An 18,224-nucleotide genomic window follows, 5' to 3' on the forward strand; every position below is an offset into this window, starting at 1 on the left:
ACTGCTGTTTATTCTAGTGTTATTTAAGTGTTACACACTAAGACTTAGCAAATAGGCAGGGGAGAAAAGCATGATCGTTCCAATCACATACCTGTCCTGTTTACAATGTAATCCTAAACAGATACTAAAACCTGATTCAAGGCGGTACAAAATATACAATCCTGATTAAAGCACATTGACAACAAAGAACTGACCATTGAAAACTTTGGACCAGGTACAGTAGGACTGAGGAGAGGGCCTTCTATGGTTGGTCTGGTAGGTCCCAGACACAGAGGCAGCAGATACAGCAGTAACATGTCCAGAGTTAGTACTGAGGAGCAAAAGGCACTCAAGAATACAAACATGGTTGTAATAAAAATATTAAAAGAAAAAGATTTCCCCCTGGGACTTTTCCCATGAAAAATAAGCTTGAAAATGTGCTATTGACTTATGAAATAAGCACCTGTCAGCGTTGCTCTTTCATACAAACATGACAATAAAGTTACAAACATATCCATGTCAGGATGCAGCCCTTCCTTAAAAGATCCTGAGTAAAATGGAAAAAAAAACTGAACTGATTAAAAAATTATTATCTTTTGAAATTTTAGATTGCCTTTTAAACATCTGGCCTGGGACAACAGATGAAAGCTAGCCTTTAGGCTAACTCTGGCTCATATACAGCTTGACTGTTGAATGGTGTGCATTGTCCCTGATAAATAAACCAATAAATGAGAAAATAAATGAAATGACAAGTTGAAGTGAAAAGGTGAAGTTGTGGTGAGTCGAGAGAATCACCACACGCCCCACAGAAATGTTCACAAATCCAGGATGGTTAAAAAACCAACAACAGAGATACATGAATTAATTGAAATCAAATCAGTTAATTACTCAGTTGAAATGCAAAGGACCAACTATGTACCAACCTTCCCCTCAGGTTAGCCTACACAGCTGTGAAATGCCAGTGGAAATATTGAAATAAAGGGACACATTTCAAAGCACTTATTTCTTGTTCTTTTTCTAAGGCACATACTGTATAAAAGCTTGTGGGATTTTGAGAGTTCTACTCTTCTCTCATAGGAAATGTACTATAGATCCCCCTTGGGGTTAGTAGTGGTTGTTTGAAGGCAGTAAGGTTTGTGTCTGGATATCCAAGAGCAGATATTCTCTTATGAATACAGACTGTCTATCTGAAGCAGGGAACACCATCACTTTGACAGACTGAAATAAAATACCGCAACCTACACCATGACAACACTGGAACAAACAAATGGATCCTGACAGGCTTCGATACACAAACATCTTAAACCAATAACTGTGTATCTCATTGAACAGGAAACAGAAAATAGATAATGGAACCTGAATGTTGCTCTGAAATGTGATCTATCCCTTTTCCCACAAAACATAGAAATTAACTGCATCTCAATTAAGACCATGTGTAACACACTGACGCCCACATGCACCCCCCACACACACACACACACACACACAGAAACAAATAGAAGGTAATAGTAACCCGGATATCTCGACAACCGACCACTGTATGAAGTTGGTAAGTGGCAGGTGTATTGCTCAGGACTCAAGGACGTGCATGTGTCACATGTGAAGTAGTTCAGATCAAAGGTTCTCGAGAAATCTAAATGTTCAGAATCTGATTTAAAGTATACTAATAGCAATTTGCACCAATGCTAAGCTAACAAAGCTAACCAGTTGTCTGTGAGGGCTGACAAAATTGCAATGTATACTAGGAATTGGTCATCATAGCTAACGGTAAACTAAGTAGCGCCAATCAACAGTGTTGATATGTGTATTTGCTATCTAGTGGGGTAACCTGGGTAACGGACATGATATAGATATTATATTAATGAATGTGTGTATTTTCATGAATAGGATCAGAATGTGATTAAGTATACTGTACAAGTAGCGAATTGTGATTATGCTAAGCTAAGGAGGCTAACTAGCTGTCTGTGGGGCTGGCATAACTCGCAATGCATATTGGGAACTAGGGAAAAAGCACAACATTTTGTTTTCAGTTGGCTAACATAGGATATAGCCTAATAAAGGCACAATCCTGTTTGCAGTTTGCAGCCTAAATGTCATCCATGTAGACCATGTTTCTGATAGGCTATCTACTTGAATGCTGTCAGACACCTTACCTTTTGTAAGCTTGTTTTTGACAATCGGCGGTGAGTGGCCTCTTGTGGATATAACGGTACTGACCAGATCTGACATTACATGCATTATATGTGCCATTTTCTATGCAAAATATAATAATTCCAATAACTGAATATATTTGATTTTTAAGAAAGAAATTAAAATATAATTCTGAGCTCAGTTGGTATCCCTACAGGGAACTGGAGACCTAATGTAGGAACATGTTTGATATACATTACAAAATAATGTGCTTGTGAGTGAATTGACTTGGGAAAAAGATGAGTTTATTTGCTCAAAAGGGGAGTTGTTTCAAGTAACCTATTGTATGAGTAATTCATTTCATTTAGTTCATGTAAGAAAAATCGAATTATACGTAGCAATAGACCTTATAACGAATTTGTTATGAGTTATACGGGCACGCGCAGAATGGAAGTGGGCCCCGATGGGCACTGCACTAGTAGAAGTTAATAATTTTGACATTAACGGTAACAACACATTCAAGCAAGCAGGGTCGGACAGACAGACAGACAGAGACAGACAGACGCATGCACACAAACACACACACACCTGATCTGTAAAGCATCTAACAAGTGTTTACTCAGTGGGCTTGGGTCCAACACACCTGTGTGGATTCTGTGTGTATGCCAGAGGGCAGTGGGGCTTCTACTCACCCAAACAAACATGGGTCACAGCCACCACCACTGACAGAGGAGGAGAATGGGAGGAGAGCAGGAGAAAGAAAGAGAGGGGTATGCTGCAGCCTCACTTCAGACACATCGAGAACATCTTTACCACCGCATCCCTGAAAACACGAGAACAAAAGAACATGTTTGAAAGCAGTAAACACTCCAGGACTGAAGTGAATGATAGTACTAATATTATACTCATCAATTATCCTCACTGATGTTGGAGAGGATGGCATTGCCAATGTAAGAGCTGCCAGCTATGGTGTGTTTATGTGTTAACACTCACTGTACCTTTGTTTGTGCATTAAACACTTACTTACCTTGCAAATGGAATGTAGGACAGTCCATACCTGCAGGGACAAGGACAGACAAACATGAATAAACTGAAAGTTCACACACTGCGTGTGTGTGTGTGTGCTCATGCTTAAAGATTGTTCAAATATTTGCACCAAATATTTGCATGAAAAGAGTATGCTTGGTGTGACTCTTAACAATACCTAGACCACAGGATAGAACTCCAGAAGTATTCAGAAGATCATTTTGTTATTACAAGGAGAAATGTCAGTAGACAGCATGTGAGCTCACATTCTGTTTTTCTCCGCAGATCAGTCTGGTCACAGTCCCATTCGACTAAGTTCCACCTGGCAGATATTTGCCAGGTCAATCACCGTTTATCTAATACGGGACAGGTTTGATACGACTGTACCCATTTGAGATGATGACACAATGACTAACCCATGTTTTGTTGCTCTTATTGGTTATAAGATTGTGTCCAGAGGCATTTTGGTCTGCGACCGTTAATAACGCCCATTGGGAATCGAAAACAAACTCAGCAACTCCAGCATTATCTGCGAATTGGGTCTGGCAAAGCCAGGCTTGTAGAGAGCAGTGTTCATTTGAAATGACACTGGAATGAAATGGCACTACATTGTTTAGAAAGCCTATCCAATCCAAACCACAACTCCCTTCAGAACTATTCAGAAGATCATTTCATAGTTTCAAGGAGAAATTTATTATTCTGGATAAGGTCAGTAAAGAGCAGGGTTCATGTGAAAACTCCTGTATTGGAATGACACTACTTTGTTTAGAAGTTGTTTTTGAAGAGAAATGACAATGAGCATAAAATGTAGAAAAAAGCCTAATAAAAAGTGAAACTGTTTAGGCTGGGGAATATACGGGCGTGTGTGTGTGTGTGTGTGTGTGTGTGTGCGTGCGTGCGTGAGTGTACCTCTTGTCTGTCAAGAAGGTGATTGAGAGAACAAAGCTAGCTGTTTTAGCTGTGTGTGATTAGGCAGGCTAAAAGCTACAACCATAATTACCCTGTTTTCAGTCACAAATAATGACCTGGACTGACTTGCATGCCAAAAACCCTTCCGTGTACCAAAAAAAGAGTGTGTGCTGTGTGACGGTGTGTGTGTGTGTGTGTGAGAGAGAGAGAGAGAGAGAGAGAGAGAGAAAAAAAAAAAAGAGAGAGCATTTTCACTCACCAAGCGAAGGCCAGAAACTGTAGAACACAGAAAAGTAAGGCCAGGCCATTTTTCTTCCACTGAAAAGAGACAGGGCAGTTATTAAAAGTCACAAGCGAGAGATGCAGAACCCTCTATCCATTCATCCATCCATTCAGTCATGCGGAGCAGGTTTAAGCCCTTAGCTGCATTGACATAGCTACAGAGTGTGAACTTCCCTAACACATTTGAGGACGTTGGTAGCTAGCTCCCCAATATCAACCTCTGAAAATACCGAATCATTATCTGGGTGACTATGGGTGGAAGGGGGTGGATAGATACTGTATTAATCCCTGAGAGATGAAGACACAACACAGAGGCAAATCCAATCCTGGCGGGTTCCTCAAGTGAGGACCGTTCTTTAAACGCTACGCCAGCTAACGTTGGCTGGTTAACTAGCCCTAGGTAGCTAGCTGGCTCTGGGGTTCCTAGAACCAAGTTAGCTAACCTAGCTAGTCAGCTTACATCAATTTCCAAGCCAGAAAGCTGGCTATTACCAAAGAAGATCTTTATCATCTGCTTCTATTGTCGGACACAGCATACTGGTAGCTAACATCAGCTACTGTAGCTAAGAAATAAAAATCTGGGGAAACTGACATCCTGGATTAAACCTGAGGTCACAAGTCTTGGTGTTATCCTAGATTCAGATCTAAGCTTCAAGTCCCATATTAACAAGTTGACAAAAAACTCATTTTTCCACCTTAGAAACATAGCTAAAGTATGACCATTTATAAATCAAATGGATGCAGAAAAATTGATAAACGCTTTTATTTCAAGCCAACTCGATTACTGTAATGCACTCTTCACTGGCCTCCCCCAAAAAATGACAGATTTCAGCTCATTCAAAACGCTGCAGCCGGACTATATACAAAAACCAAGAGGAACGAGCAAATTAGCCCAGTATTTATTTGTATGAAAGATGCTATACAAATAAAGTTTATAATAATAATACTTATTATTATTAATAATAATATTATTAATATTATTATTATTATTATTATTAAATAAAACAACCAGTTAACATTAGCTATAGCTAACATCAGATGAAAGCTAACCAGACAGATAGTGTTGCATAGCTACAGCAGTAATATAGCTAGGCTGACAAGTTAATCCAGCACAAATTGGTGCATAGAAATTCATCAGACTGCAGGAAATTAAGTAACCTGACACGTCAGATGGTTTGCTTCACATCTGGGAACTCTCCGTTGGAAACTATTTGGAAAGCAGGCACTTACTTTAAAATACTTGGCAGGTGATTGGATGAACCACCTGTCTATCACCATCTATCTCGCGCTAACTTCAACCGCTCTTCGCTGTCATCACACCTAAACCCAACCAACGTAGCTGTTTGTATTTCAAATTCCTCAGAACCAAAGCTGATTGGCAAGATCCGTTTTCCGATTTGGCACAAACGGATCTCTATGGAAAGTATCCAGACTGATTTGCGAGAAAACCAGAATGTGAGCTCGCGACATCATGATGGCCTCATGAGGCTAAAGATTAAGTCTTTGACGCTCAAAATGTCTTGCCGGAGGACCCAAACCCCCTGCTTAAAGTTCCACCTCATTCTGAGCCAAAAAAACTGGTGTGGCTAGCAAAATCACAATAATCCCATATGAAAAGTTCCATCATAGAACATTTTGTCTGACATTGCAATACTTGTTGAATACATGCTTATTGAACTTCTACCCTCCTGTCTACTGTTCTCCTCAGTGTAAATGCAACATCAGTGAATTGTGCTGCCTTCATCTGCACCTTAGAAGCTTGTAGTTACCAGTTGTGAAGTCATAACTCGAAAATCCATAAATAGGATAAATAGGATATTTCCGAGGTGTACTTGAGCACCACTCACCCAGAAAGCAGCACACAAAGTAAGTACCAGGCAGGTCTGTGTGAGAAACAGAGAAGGTTATATAAGGATGTTTTAGGAGGACAGAGAGGGAAGGAGCAAGACAGAAATAAGTGTATGTGTGTGTGTGTGTGTGTGTTTTCTCACTCTGTGTGTGTGTGTGAGTTTTTGTCCTCACCAGCATGATGGTGGTAGCCAGTGCTCTGACTTTGGCACACATTCTCTTCAACTGATTCAAAGGACCCATCAGGAACATAGTGCTGCAACACAAACATTTAATAAATACACATACACTCACTCACTCTCTCTCACTCACACTCACACACAATAACTCACCTGGCAAGAGAGGCGATGTTGCCAAGTGTGTACAGCACAGCAAATATAGCCAGTCCCACTCCGGGCACCCACAGCAAGCATGTCCCCTACCACAATATTGGATTTGGAGTTAGGTTTCCCTATAGGGCCATGCATCCAATCTTACTCTGCAGACTGAGAGAATGAAGATTCATATTCATGTAGGCTACCACACTGTCTCACCAGAATCGAACACAAGACCCCGAGCACGAAACAGCCAATGAAGCCTTTCACCCGAGTGCCCCAAGCCAGGGTGGACGCCTGATTTGCCGCCTGAAGATGTAAACAAGCACATGCAAAGTTAGCAGGCTAGCAAGTTAGGAGTTGTCCATTACTAATTAACGTTAGTAATCACGAGCTTAGGTAAGTAACATCCTTATAAATTCTGGTGAAGTTAGAAAATGTCTATAGACGGATGGATGTAGTATGCGTGTTGTTAAAGTCACTGCTTATATATATATATATATATATAAAAAAGGAATCGAGCGAGCTAGCTATGGTATCTTGTTAACATAGCTAAAGTTGCGCCAGCTTCAGTTTCATGGTGATTAACCTCTATTATGTTGCTGTCGTCACTGTTTCCATCATGTCCACTCAAAACTTTCTTTAATTTATCCATGTAATGCACGTATATGGTCCACTTTAATATTGATGTTGTCCCGTCGCTTGATTTGTTTAGTTTAGCAGGAATGTAAATGACAGACTTTCTTGCGCGTCTCTGCTTCGTGGAAGAATAACAATGGATGCGTAACAGGTGGATTGGATGACTTCCGCCAAGCCAGTCAGTAGCGTGAAGCTAGCCTCAATAACGACACTCATATCCGGTAGCGTTCTTGCTAGGCATTTCAAAATAAAGGTCAGACAAAACAAATTCACCTTTCTTTTTTTTCACTGTGAAAACATGCAAAAAGAACACTTTCTGTTCCAAATACGATAAAAAAAAGAACACACACATCGACCAAAGTAAATTATATATAATGACTTGAATAATCAATTAAAACTAAAGATGTTTTACACATCAATCAGGTTCCACTAGTGAGGCTGGCAAAACTAACAACAAATTGTCCCTCCTTTTAATAGGCTATGTGGGTGAAATGGAGGAACAAGTTAGTTCATATCAAGAGAAAATTGGCCTACTGTTGTTTAGTCCAAGGGGCCAATCCTAGTTTATATTTTGGTATGATAGCCCTGCCTATCTAGTAGCTTAATTATAGTAATCACTCTATAAACAAAACTACCCCCATATAAAACGACAAAACCCTGATTCCATATCATTTATTTACACGTTTGGACAATATTTCTGGAAATCAATGGTCTTACAAACAGTTATCACACTGTTTGTACACTTGTAGTTGTAGTTATAAATACTTATCTACAGTGACTGTTCTCTATCGCTGCAGTGGTCAACAACTAAAGGTGTCACCATGCACAGTGTGCTGTGTATTTCCTTTGCTCTGTGTAGTTCCTTCGTTCCTTGGTGCCAGCAGCCATCAGAATATACAACAGTGCCTGAGCATTCTGTGTGCTATAGGTGGTGTATTCAGTACAGTACATGTGTATTACTAGATATACCCAGACAGACTGGATGTATGTATGTATATTGTATATGTATACTCCCTGACTCATATATTTGTATAGTTATAGTATAAGTATATAGTATAAGTATATATACATACTTTTTGTTTTATAGACAGATTGTATGCAGGTACATATATATCTTATTCTATTCTATACTGCAGTTACTGTACATATGGATGTATATAACTCCTGATATCCCTTTTTTATGCTGCTAACCCCCCCCCCCCCCCCCCCCCCCGTCAGATACGAAATGTCGAAATGTCTACCAACATTTCCTACCTGACAGGATGCGCTACCCAAGAATTAAGCATAATCAAATGGGTCGTAGGACATTCTGATAGACGTTTCCTACCTGACAGGATGCGCTATCCAAGAATTAAACATAATATAATGGGTGGTAGGTCATCCTGAGGAGGTAGGCCAACTTTTCAGAACACCGGCAACATAATTTCACTGTAACTGTAGACTAGGCTACGTACATTACACATGGCAAACAAAGAAATATTGAATCTTAAGGATGGTATTGAAGGCAGAGCTGAAATCCACAAACAGGATCCTGGCGTAGGTGCCTGTGTGTTCCAGAAGCTGTAGAATGTAGTAAAGGGCCATGTTTACTGTGTCGTCCACACACCTGTTTGCTCTGTAGGCGAACTGCAGAGGGTTCAGGAGTGGGTCCGTGATGGATTTGAAGTGCAGCAGAACAAGGTGCTCAAAGACCTTAATTACTACAGAGGTAAGGGTGACGGGCCTGTATAAATGTGGTTAGCTAGAGACTTTATGCAGATGATACAGGAGAAACGGGCTCTATAATGGATGAAGCACGCATTTGGTGGAGTGCAAGCTGAAGTCAATAAACGAAACACATTGAGGGGAATGGCTGCTGGGAGAAGGCGCCCTCTACAGGTGATGGGCCATAGTGCAGGGGAATAAAGCCTGCATGCATTTCCTAACATTCATGCTTTTCAGTTTTACAAGGGCTTGGGGGTTTCAGCAGCATCATGAAATGGTTTACTAATACTAGGCTAATAGTTGGGTCAACTGGCACTTTCGTGACCGTGGACAGCAAAGGTCCGTTTCTCAATGGATTTGTCATCTAGGAGAGTTAGCCGGGGTGTTTTTTTTTTTTTTTTAAAGGCAGGGAAATTGAGAGACCAAAATCGGGTAGGCTACTGAGAATAAGGTGTCCAGTTCATCCCATCACATTTTCAAAATGAACCAAAAATAATTTTGCACTATAGCCCAACATAAAATAGTATTCTGTATGCAAAACTAGCAAGGTTAGTTGCTTGAGCTGCATTTAAAGGTCAACTCAAAACAAAAAAAATTCACTTCGAAATTAAAACAGTATCCTAGGCTACTAAATTTCATAAACACAGCCATTTGCTTTTGAAAAGAAAAGGTGTAACAGCAATATTAAATCTAGATATAACTTTGGCATAAACCATTTCCAGAGCCTCTGGTGTTATGTAGGGTTCCCTCAAAATAAATAACTGCCACTAAACAGGAGTAACATATTAGAACTGAGAAAGCATGAGTAATACACGTTTAAAACTTAGTGATAATAAAATTTTATTTAAATTAAAAGCAAAACGTTTAAAAAACAAAACATTAAAACAAACATTCAAACATTACAAGGGTCATTTGAGGGTCATGACCCCAGAGCACTGCTCTCCCCCAAGGTCAGGACAGAACACGGGGAACAGCCTGCTCCCAGACCGCACCTGGGTGAACTTGTACAGGGGTCGGGAGCGCCCCAAATCATAGAATGTCAACGAACCCTCCCGGGTGTCGTGGCGCATGCCTATCTCCCAGCCACTATTGTACCTCGACTCGTCACTATCCACAAGCATCCCGCCTGCCGTCAGGCACCCTTCCCTGCACTGCAGGATCCAACGGAACTGGTCGGCCAAACTGTATCCTACCGCAGCCTCAGCAGCCAGGCCTACAAACCAGGAAGTGTGCCGTATGCCCTGTCCCAGGGTGATGGTGAATGAGTCCATCTCGACCTTCCAGAAGTAGGAGGTCGAGGTGAGGGGCCGGGAGCCCATGATGCAGGGCAGGTTGTTAAAGCGTTGAGGATGATTGAACCGCCAGTTCCTCTTGTTGCAGTCCACCCTGATTTTGTTCCTGGCCGCCCCGAAGATAATGATGCTCGGGTGGGCTGTGCTGTCATCAAGGGTCACAGGATCTGGATGGGGGCAGAGGAGAGATTAAGAGGGGACACTCTGGGGGCACCCCGGTGGCTCATCGGTAATGCTAACTCTAGCTAGCTAAAGCTAGCATTAGTGTTATAATTAGCGTTAGCATTATATTAGGATTAGCGTTAGCTAGCTAGCGTTCAAAAGTGCCTTTTGTGATGTCACGGTGACCTTGACCTTTCAATACCAAAATCGAAACCAATTAATCCAAGTAAGTCCAACTGGACATTTTACCCAAATATGAACAAATTCCATTAAGCCTTTGAGATAGTGTTCATCAGGCCAAAAACACATTTTGTGAGGTCAGTGACCTTGAACTTTGACTCCCACGATCCATGACCTGGCAGCGGCATTAAAAAAAGAGGGGACATTCTGTTGAGACCAGTTCATTTAAAAAATATAAAAGTAAATGGAGCAGCTACCAGTTAGCTAGAGCTTTTAGAGCTACCACTAAACAAGCTACCACTAAAAACTGCTACAGTATTTGGTTTGTCAACAGAGACTAGGTATTGAATTCTGTGGATGTATATAGAAATAACCCTACTAGAATAAACTGTTACAGTACAGTAGGCTGCAGTCAAATGACTTAAGCAATCACTTTAACATGTATAATGTGTTAAGAAACAAATCTCGGAATTCACTTTTTGGTCGCCAAACAAACCTGCAAGTCGTTCCCAAGACTTCCTCAGCATAGCCTGAAAGCAAACAGAACAAAGAGAAATGGCAAGGAACCAATATGTGAAACCAAGGTTGCATTAGGAAAACAACCAGAACACAAGGGCTGGTTTCCGAATCGCATACTACCCTACTATATAGTATGCCAAAACAGGATGTAGTATGTCCCAATACATAGTATGCCACATGCAGTATGGCAAAAATACCAGGATGTCCTACTACATCCGGTCGTATTTTGCAGTATGCAAGACAGCAGGCTTTTCTGGCTATTCTGACCCACAATCCTGTGCGCAGCACATGTGCGAGTCGCGACAACTGTAGACGAAAGTCGCGTTATTGACAACGACGGATGTGGGCAAATTTCAAGGCGCAATGTTATGACAAGGTAGTACGTCCCAATTGGATGCCTACTGCTTGCAAAGTACATACTTTCTAAGGGCAGCTGTAGTAGGTACTGGTAGTAAGTAGTAGAAGTATGCGATTCGGAATGCAGCCAAGGTTCTATTCAGAACCAACCAAGAACCAACGCTGACATCTCTAAAAGCTCTCACCTCCAGGACCCCATTTTCTCTCATGTTGACCACCTCATGTCCGGTTCTCGCCAGCAAATTCCTCACCAAGTCTCGAAGAACATGGTTCACTTGGAGTTTTGCTTGGGGGAACCATCTTGTCCTGCACAGCGGGCAGACGGGATTCGCTGATCTGTTCCGGCAGCCCACAAGACAGGCCTTGCAGAAGCTATGGCCACATGGAATGGTGACCGGGTATTTGTACAGGTCCAGGCAGATGGAACACTGGAGCTGCTCCTGTAACTGCGACTGCACCATCTTCAAACTGTAAACATATGGGTAGGGACATGGACAAAGGATTGAACATTTGAGGTAGACTAACATGATGAATGAGCAGCTAGACACATGGGATATTGGGTGAAATCTAACAGTGCTAGCAATGAATGCCATGAGGGAACCAGTGCCAAGTCACTGTTGCCTCAAGTTAGCCTGGCGTCGCCAGCCTGATCTCGCGAGTTCACATTCGAGTTCACTCCCAGATCAGTCTGGATATCCAACCGTTCTAACGGGATCCGCTCGAACAGAAATTTGTTCGTGCCAATCACAACCGTTTATTTAATATGGGGCGGGTTTAATAAGATGGTACAGAGGAGCGCCGTAGAGGCATTTTCGCTGATTGGTTGGAAGTCTATGTAATTGCGTACAGAGGCATTTTGATCCAAGCCTGTTGGTAATAACCACTGGGAATCGGCAAGCAACTTTCCAGACCCTTCGCCTTTTTGCGAATTGGGTCTGGCGAAGCCAGGCTAGCCTCAAGTAGGCCTATGGCTAAATAAGGCAGTTCAACACACCTGTTGGCCACCAGCTGATTTGGCGTGGAATTCTGTCTGGTCTGGTCTGGTCTGTAAAAGAAAAAAAACATGCATCACTTCTATTCCTTCTTACTAGGCTAATCTTCTCATCGTGCATTTATCCGTAATTTTAAACTTACCTCAGCAAATCACGATTACGACTGCAAACAGCAAACACTCTCCTTCAACTTCTGTGCAAATTATTCAGGTGAAGATAACGAGCAAGCCCCTCCTCTACTCGTTCAGTAGCCAATATCATTGATTCAATCTTTAGCACGCTGATACATTTTGTCCAATCGGAGATCCGCATGGGTGGAGGAAAGTAAAAAAAGTTCCCACATGGGGGGCGTTCAACTTGAAATCACTGCAACGTTTCCTCGAAACAGTATGAGACTGTGTACAACGGGCTTTGAGATAGGTTTTCTCTCGTTTTGTGGGTCCGAGGTGTTGCAACGACGTGAGGCCTGGATGTCTATTGTCTAATTCATATTCCGTTTTGCTGGTTCTCCAAATTCCTGGAAAGAGAGAGTGGCTATAGCCTACTGGATGCTTGAATTGAATTGAATTAGTTCAGAGCAAAGCACATGATATCGAGTGATTCAGCAAAGCATATCATGATACGAATAGAGTGATTGCAATCTTCTGCTCTACTGACAGGTCAGGAGGCGCTCATGTTAAAATAAATTAAAATTAATTGATGTCCCCCTTTATTTTCATTGAACGGCTGCCATGCTGTATCGGCTGGTGGATGATATTGAAAGGAGAGGGTGTAACTGCAGTACCTTTACTGTCCACAGCAACAAGAGGGCAGTGTAAACCATGACATTGACCTGTGTCCCCCAAGCCCCCAGGAATCGAAATCTAAAGTGAAGGCCTATTGAACCGCGCCATCTTGGCTAGATTTGTAGTCACTTGGCTATTTCCGGTTACTTTTGACTTGCGCAGTTGAGCTTCTCTGGCCGACGCGCGTCCACGAAAAAGTTCACATTTCTCTGAAATGTAGACGCGCGTTCCCGGCTCTCCCCGCTTTGATTTAGCAATGAAAACCGGCTTGCATATTAACCTGTTTTTGTCAAATATATCAATTGGAGAAATTATTTTTTGATCCTGGCATCTTAGTTTTAACAAGTTAAATATAATTGAACATGTTTTGTTTGCTAGTAGATGGTATTCATTCCGTTCGCGATAACGTTATTGCAGCCAGGCTAAATTCCTCCAGGGAGCCAGTGACAGGCGAGTTGAAGAGCTTCACTCCCCGCCAGCAGGAGCTCTGGCCGCGGCTACCGCATCTCGGAAAACCCGCTGAGTTCGTGGTGCTATTTCACACTCGCCCTTGATCAATCCCAATACCGATCCATGGTAATAATGAATCAATCGTTCAGATCAGATCGGCAGTGCTGCATGCATGTTACAACATCATTGTTAGCTTTATTAACATAACCATAGCCTACATTTATCTCTCTAACGTTAGGCTATCCATCTTACACCAGTCGGCCATTCGATAGCTGGAAGCGGTCAACGCCAACGTTGACTGAAAACACCCAAACTCAGTGTATCGTTTCATCTTCATGCTACACATCAACTCCTTTACATTGTATGTGAATAAATTCCTGTTATTCTAAAAATATCCCATTTCTGTCCATTCCTGGAAAAGGCTAATAATTGCTGTCAAATGATCACTCCAGTTTATCACCGTATCCCACTACCATTTCAACTATGCACAGGAGGTTGTCTTGTGGTCATTTTCATTAAAAAATGATTAGCCTGATCAGTTTGTTGTATGTATTAAGCCCTTAATACCTTAATACCCTTAAGAAATGTGAACTTTTTCGTGGACGCGCGTCGGCCAGAGAAGCTCAACTGCGCAAGTCAAAAGTAACCGGAAGGCCAGAAAAGCACAACTGCGCAAGTCAAAAGTAACCGGAAATAGTCAAATGACTACAAATTTTGCCAAGATGGCGCGGTTCAATAGGGCTTCATTGTTGATAGCGGCCAGTGAATGGAGTGGCTGTATCCAGTTTATATAATACATCCATGCCTGTGTCGCACGGCAAATGTCAATATCTGCTGTTGCATGATTGCCCAATTGTGTGGAAATGTTAATACCATTCTGGTCTAATAAAATAAAATAAAAAGTGTTGCATGATTGCTTTATGACAAAGGATAATCCAATAGACAAATAGACGAGTCGTGATAATAATGAATTTATAGTAATTTATTTACTGAACGACATGAGAATCACATGTAATATGAAATTCTAGAAACACACAACACATCCTTTTGTTCTCATCATCATGTGTCAATCATACCGCAAAAACTTGGGGACGTAGGAGTAAATCCTGGAATGTTCCGTGTGGTTCTGTACGGTTCTAGGGAGGTTCTTCTAGGCAGTTCTAGGCGGTTCACGTCTCCAGGCCCTCAGGGTACTTTGACTCGAGCAGAGCTCCAGTAGAGAGGCTGAGGCATTGGTACCTGCACTCGACACGTAGGACACGCCTGCTTCCGCCACAGCCACTCTTCTATACACTGGATAGACGGACAGAGAGAGGGAGATATATAAAGGAGGATCTTTGATTGAAGTGAACCTTTCATGGCAATCATGAACTACTCTGTTCTCTGATGCACTGACTTCACTTAGTAATGGAAACACACACACACACACAACACTCACACACACACAAATACAGTGCAGACACAAATCATTGGACAAGGCCAAACATATGTACTGCATGCTTCCACATTCCTCAGCTATGAACTCAGTGTATGTGTGTGTGTGTGTGTGTGTGTGTGTGTGTGGTGTGTGTACTCGTACCTCACTGTGGAAGCAATGAGAACAGTGCAGCTCTCTGACTCCACTTCCTCCATTGTTAAGGTCATCGTAGCAGATCAGACAAATACGATCTGCATCGCTCTAAAACGGCGCGCACACACACAAGCATAAAAAGAGGTGTCAAAGAGAGATTCATTTGCAAGTTAGACTGAATTGTCTTATTAAATCAGTCGCCCCCTCGCACACACACACACACACACACACACACACAAACATGTAAACCTACTAGAGACATGACATTTCGCCTGCGGAAGCGTGCTTTCCTCTCTGGCAGTTCGGCCACTTCGGGTATGGTTGAAATGACGGAAGGCCGCCGTTCGGCACTGACCGGCGTGGCGGGCCCCTGGTCGCCCTGGGAGGAGGTGCGCGTCCGGAGGGCTCTGGCGGGCGTCGGGGCTTTAGTGGCGGAATGCAGACGAGACAGCTGCATGGCGCTGAGCTGGGCCTTGGAGAAAGAAGTGGGAGGAGCCATTGAGAGAGAGAGAGAGAAATACTCAGAGGGAGAATCTCTCTTTTGTTTCTGTAACACTGAACCTCATCAACCACAGGGCCTTGGCCATATTGTCCTTCTCTTGTGCTGGCAGACCTGTGATGCCCATCTGGCTCTATATAGCTTAGCTACTGTATGTGTTGTGGGGTTAACACATTGACTCTGTAATCCTATTTGTGTATGTGTGTGTGTTTGTGTGTGGGTGGTTGACTGTTATGACCAACAGGACCTCGTCCCCTCGCCCTAATGCTAAGCCTGCAGTCTTAAAAGACTGCATTAGACATTTACTGCTTTTGTGGTACAGTATTGAGAGTAGTCAAGATAAGAATACTCAATTGATGCTGTTTAGTGTTAACCTTCACTTCACTGCCTTTCCCTATCTTAAGATTTCTCTAGCTCTCATAGAGGCACTAATGCACAGGCACGCACAAACAAACAAACACTTACCGGACACGGTAGCGACGCCCGCCGATCGGCGCGTGGTCTGGAGGGTGGGTCAAAGCTGATCTTTCTATCAATCTTTTTCTCCTCTTCTTCCTCTTTCGCTTTTTCCGCTGCTCTGCACTGGCTCATCCATGCGGCGAGGATCTGTTCATCATCTTCTTCGTCCTCCTCTTCCTCCTGCTGCTCAGGGTTCTCTGGCTCGACATCGTCCTCCAGGTTTTTAGATTCTTCGTCTTCTTCTTCTTCAGCATCCTCAGGGTCCACAAAGGGGTCATCCTCAGGGTCCATGTTGACTGTTCCACTTGATGGACAGCAGCGAGAGAGGTGTGTGTGTGTGTGTGTGTGTGTGTGTGTGTGTGTCGGAGGGCGGAGGTGGTTACGGTTAAGACAGGGACTAGAAAACAGGGTTGTTTGACAACAGGGGCAAGGACAAAAGATGAGTAGAGAAATGTACTGGAAGTAACGAGTCTACAGCTGTCTAAGGGTGGGCAGTTGGGCCAGGGAAGACAGGGGACTGGAGGACAGACAGACGGGGCTAGAGGCAGAGAGAGGGGTGGGGTCTGAGGGGAGCGGGTGGAGGTTGAGTATACGGGTCAGTAGAGGCCTTCAGGTCGGGGTCCGTGGGTTCCTCGCTCTTTGCTGCGTCTCAGATCGTATCGTCGCCTTCATGATTGAACCGAGATATCTGTGCTTCAGCCAGGCCACCTCTACCCAACCCCCCTTAAGCCTGACACCGACGGCTACGGCCGCGTGACAGTCTTAATGGAGGAGAATCCCCTGTAATCTCTTTAACATTTTAGTGAGAGGTGGACGGGGCAGGTTGAGAGGAGGGGGAGACAGAGCAAACGCTGTAACTCTCTAGCTTGGGGGCGGGGGGGAGCAAGTGGACTGAGGAGGGCAGAGAGGGAGGAAGAGGATAAGTTGCTATCCTCCTCCTTGTGTCCACATGTTTATGTGAGGTATAGCTACACTTCAACAGCAAGAATACAATCAAATGTACTGGATGGGAGAGGAATAGAAGCAGTGACAGACTCACTAAGAGGCAACTGTGAGGTTCAATAACTGCGAGGTAACAGAGTAGGATAGTCACTTAAGTAGCTGTAATAAGCAGTCGCCTAATCACCTTACAGTACAAAAGGGGTGGCTAAAGTTAGCCCAGCCAATCACTTGTTTTCTGTTTAGAACAATTTAGGCTCAGGCTTGCAGCTGCAGGACACACAGACAATCAACAGCAATTTCCCCTTGGGGATCAATAAAGTACCTACCTATTCAATTACTATGTACTTGTTATGGGACATGTACATTGCCAAAGCAAGTGAAAACATAAAAATAATACAGATGTAAACATTACAGTTAACCCGTTTTAAAGAAAGGAGGGAAGGAATTACACATGTTACTATATTACTAATGTAGGCCTACAGGGTTCAAGAATGTGCAAATCAAGTTCAAAGGGGCGATAACAACATGTATTAATAGAACAAACACGCCCACGTATAACCGCGCCCACTTATGACAGCCGTCCCAGAACAGACTATTCAACTTCCGGGTAAACCAAGGATGTCAGAGGAGTTACCTGTCAGAGCTGTCAGAGCGGCTAGTCGAGCTGCGTTGCGCGGGTTGTTTGAACAGCTTGGAACTGCTTGCCTGTTTAGCGATTGTTGATGTCCTGTGGTGGGGGGGGTAGTTCGGGGAAGAGGGGTAGATCGTCAGAGGGTAGGGGACCGGGAAGTGGAGGTTCGCCCGAGGTGAAACTGCTTAGACGAGAGTCGGTGGATGGGGACGGGTGGCGGCTGATTATCAGGTTCAAGGATGGATCGGGTGGGTCCCTGAACCCGTTGAAGGTGTCCAAGGATCTCACCCAAAAAATCGGTTCGATCCTGCACGCCAGGTCTTTGGCGATGGCAATCTGTTGGTTTTCTGTAAAACGGAGGCCCAGAGGAAGAAAGGATTGGCGATGTCAACGCTGCTTGGGAGACAGGTGGAGTGCGTGGTTCCAGGTAATGTATCTGACCGTGGGTTGCAGGGGGTGATATATGGCGTGGATGTGGAGGTAACTGACAACGAGATCATGCAGTATCTCAAGGGGGCGAGAGGGCATTGAGAGGGCCTATGACATGTTGTGGAA

General features: G+C 43.3%; 3 protein-coding genes across 3 annotated transcripts; all 3 read right to left on the reverse strand.

Annotated features, from left to right (window-relative positions):
• sft2d2b (SFT2 domain containing 2b) lies at nucleotides 1-7,254 on the reverse strand. Its single transcript, XM_084453451.1, has 8 exons — nucleotides 7,078-7,254; nucleotides 6,708-6,797; nucleotides 6,507-6,592; nucleotides 6,349-6,430; nucleotides 6,174-6,209; nucleotides 4,304-4,362; nucleotides 3,137-3,166; nucleotides 1-2,932 (listed from the first exon to the last, which is right to left on the reverse strand). Exons 1-8 carry the CDS (start codon nucleotides 7,141-7,143, stop codon nucleotides 2,893-2,895), a joined length of 489 nt encoding a protein of 162 aa, XP_084309577.1. The 5' UTR covers nucleotides 7,144-7,254; the 3' UTR covers nucleotides 1-2,892.
• Nucleotides 7,255-9,739: 2,485 nt separating this feature from the next.
• On the reverse strand, nucleotides 9,740-11,802 carry LOC311322013 (ret finger protein-like 4B; the record flags this gene model as incomplete). Its single annotated transcript, XM_084454025.1, has 3 exons — nucleotides 9,740-10,290; nucleotides 10,962-10,995; nucleotides 11,527-11,802. 3 exons carry the CDS (start codon nucleotides 11,800-11,802, stop codon nucleotides 9,740-9,742), a joined length of 861 nt encoding a protein of 286 aa, XP_084310151.1.
• Nucleotides 11,803-14,753: 2,951 nt separating this feature from the next.
• Nucleotides 14,754-16,387, reverse strand: LOC311322014 (uncharacterized protein; the record flags this gene model as incomplete). The annotated part of the gene is made up of 4 exons (XM_084454026.1): nucleotides 14,754-14,861; nucleotides 15,148-15,246; nucleotides 15,392-15,610; nucleotides 16,103-16,387. 4 exons carry the CDS (start codon nucleotides 16,385-16,387, stop codon nucleotides 14,754-14,756), a joined length of 711 nt encoding a protein of 236 aa, XP_084310152.1.
• Nucleotides 16,388-18,224: the final 1,837 nt, after the last annotated feature.

Source organism: Borostomias antarcticus (genome assembly GCF_949987555.1).
Source record: "Borostomias antarcticus genome assembly, chromosome: 19".
NCBI lineage: Eukaryota > Metazoa > Chordata > Actinopteri > Stomiiformes > Stomiidae > Borostomias > Borostomias antarcticus.

What these genes read in the sequence shown, in the direction of transcription:
- sft2d2b (XM_084453451.1), bottom strand. Translation starts at nt 7,143, where the DNA reads ATGGATAAATTAAAGAAAGTTTTGAGTGGACATGATGGAAACAGTGAC. An exon ending in ACGACAGCAACATAATAGAG is followed by an intron (nt 6,798 to 7,077) that starts GTTAATCACCAT and finishes TTACATCTTCAG; the next exon opens with GCGGCAAATCAGGCGTCCAC. An exon ending in TCCTACATTCCATTTGCAAG is followed by an intron (nt 2,933 to 3,136) that starts GTAAGTAAGTGT and finishes TCGTGTTTTCAG; the next exon opens with GGATGCGGTGGTAAAGATGT.